The sequence below is a fragment of the Mustela nigripes genome, unplaced genomic scaffold, assembly GCF_022355385.1.
Source record: "Mustela nigripes isolate SB6536 unplaced genomic scaffold, MUSNIG.SB6536 HiC_scaffold_6323, whole genome shotgun sequence".
In the NCBI taxonomy this organism is placed as follows: Eukaryota; Metazoa; Chordata; class Mammalia; order Carnivora; family Mustelidae; genus Mustela; species Mustela nigripes.
Window position 1 is genome coordinate 1 of NW_026745729.1, and position 2,524 is coordinate 2,524.

A 2,524-nucleotide genomic window follows, 5' to 3' on the forward strand; every position below is an offset into this window, starting at 1 on the left:
AAGCCAAAGCTACTTGATCATGCAAAATGCACTTATACATTTGTTACTACATAAATATCTATCTCATCCTTGCCCGCCATTGAAACTAAAAGGTGAGCTCAGTGTTTTTATTAAAATGGAAAGCTTCAGGGGCACCTCGGTGGCTCAGTGGGTTAAAGCCTCTGCTTTCAGCTCAGGTCATGATCTCAGGGTCCTGGGATCAAGTCCCTCATTGGGCTCTCTGCTCATCGGGGAACCTGCTTCCTCCTCTCTCTCTCTCTCTCTTTCTCTCTCTCTGTCTGACTCTCTGCCTACTTGTGATCTCTGTTTGTCAAATAAATAAATAAAAATCTTTAAAAAAATAAAATGGAAAGCTTCAGTAATCTCAGTAATCTCTCTGCATAAATTATAACTGTTATTATTATTATTTAAATATTTTATTTATTTGAGAGAGAAGGTGGGGTAGGGGCAGAGGGAGAGAGAGAATATCAAGCAGACTTCCCACTGAACACAGAGTGCATGGGCTACCTGGGCCTTGATTTTACCACCCTGAGATCATGACCTGAGCTAAAGTCTAGATTCTGAGGCTTAATGGGCTGAGCCACCCAGCTGCCGCTATTATTACTTTTCAGATAGACTCCCTGAAGGGGTTTCTTAAGTCAGAAAAGCTTGAGAAGTTCTAGCACTTTTGGCTCATTGGAAAAATTTACAAAAATTTCTGAAGTGTTCACGTGTGTTTGTTTCTGAAGGTTTTGGCATGGAAGCAACCCTGCTTCTGGTTGTTGGCTATTCTCATACTAGAGGGGTAGCTATCTCATTCTTGGTACTTGCAGTGGGATTCAGCGGATTTGCTATTTCTGGTAAGATACATGTTCTTAAATTTATAAATGTAACATGCTGCTTTTTGCTGGAATAATGCCATATATTCTCTTTTCCTCTTTAATATTCTATTGTTGAAAATTTACTTAACACAGTCCCACTAGAAAGTAAAAAGAATAACACATTTAGAAATTGTTATTTGGATTTGTCACTTCTTATTTTCCTCCTGCTTCCCTTTCTTCTTCTTCTTCTTCTTCTTTTTTAAAGAGAACATTTCTCTGTGATTTGAGCATCATGTATTAAGTATTGAATAAGAAACCATACTTCATTACACTCCAATCATATCTTTGAGCTAAAGTATTAAAAAATATTTACTGAGCACCTGCTATATACCTAGTCTCCTGTAAGGAGAGCATTGAGTGTATTGAGTGTGGTAGAGAATATCCTACAGTCACCTACTTCCCAGGGGTTTAGGATTCCCTGACTATAAGCTGATGTGTGTTATTTCAGGTTTCAATGTTAACCACTTGGATATTGCTCCGAGATATGCCAGTATCTTAATGGGCATTTCAAATGGTGTTGGCACGTTGTCAGGAATGGTTTGCCCTATCATTGTTGGTGCAATGACAAAGAATAAGGTAAGATGTAGCTAAAGAAATGTTCTGTTTTAGAAGTTTCTCCCTTATGGTAGAGAAGAATTACTGTATTCTGTTTGGTGCTCTCTCTATGGTCCAGCCACCAGACCCTTGATAAAGGAATTAATTGAGGCTCACTAGAAAATCTCTGAGAACTCTGAGGAAATCTTTCCTAACAAATAAGCAGTGTGCTTTTCAACACCTTTTAATATTTCTTGTATCTCTGGTGTAGCAAAACAGCAACAGAAGACCTCTTTTTCTCTTAGCTTATTAGAGCACTCAATAGAAGACTTCTGAGCTTTATTTGGAAACATCAATTCAGACTCTGCAGTTATCAGTGGGAGAATATTGTTATTAGCTCTCTGTCCTTATCTGTAGAGCTTCACAATTATTGTTCACCATAAGGAAATAAACAAAAGAAGTAGGAGGAAAAAGTATACGTAAATCAATGGAAATTCCAAGAGAGATGATGGGTATTTTAAAAATTAGCAGACCACAGATATGTTTGGAGTTTTATTTAAGAACCTGAGATCTAAAAGACTTTAATTAATGAACGTCATAAGATTGCGGAAAGTTTCTACCACAGTCTTTGCTTTATAGAGTCAGAACAGGGTCTTCCCCTAAAGATAGCGTTTTTATGAAAAGCCTGATGTTGGAGCATTTGAAGAAGAGGCTATGCTTTTCAAACATGGGGAGTCTGTTCTCACCGTGCTGCTTTTTGTCACCGCAGTCACGTGAAGAATGGCAGTATGTTTTCCTGATTGCTGCCCTGGTCCACTACGGCGGAGTTGTATTTTATGCAATATTTGCCTCAGGAGAGAAGCAACCCTGGGCAGACCCTGAGGAAACAAGTGAAGAAAAATGTGGATTTATCCATGAAGATGAGCTTGATGAAGAAACAGGGGACATTACTCAAAATTATATAAATTATGGTACCACCAAGTCTTATGGTGCCACAACACAGGCCAATGGAGGTTGGCCTAATGGTTGGGAAAAGAAGGAGGAATTTGTACAAGAAGAAGTACAAGACTCATACACCTATAAGGAGCGAGATGACTATTCATAACAAAGCTAATTGCTGGAGTTATTTT

General features: G+C 38.5%; 1 protein-coding gene across 1 annotated transcript; it reads left to right on the plus strand.

Annotated features, from left to right (window-relative positions):
* Positions 1 to 728: 728 nt before the first annotated feature.
* Positions 729 to 2,508, plus strand: LOC132009171 (vesicular glutamate transporter 2; the record flags this gene model as incomplete). Its single annotated transcript, XM_059387515.1, has 3 exons — positions 729 to 839; positions 1,309 to 1,436; positions 2,164 to 2,508. Coding segments are annotated over 3 exons (575 nt in total), but the record flags the coding sequence as incomplete, so codon positions are not given.
* Between the last annotated feature and the right edge of the window lie 16 nt (positions 2,509 to 2,524).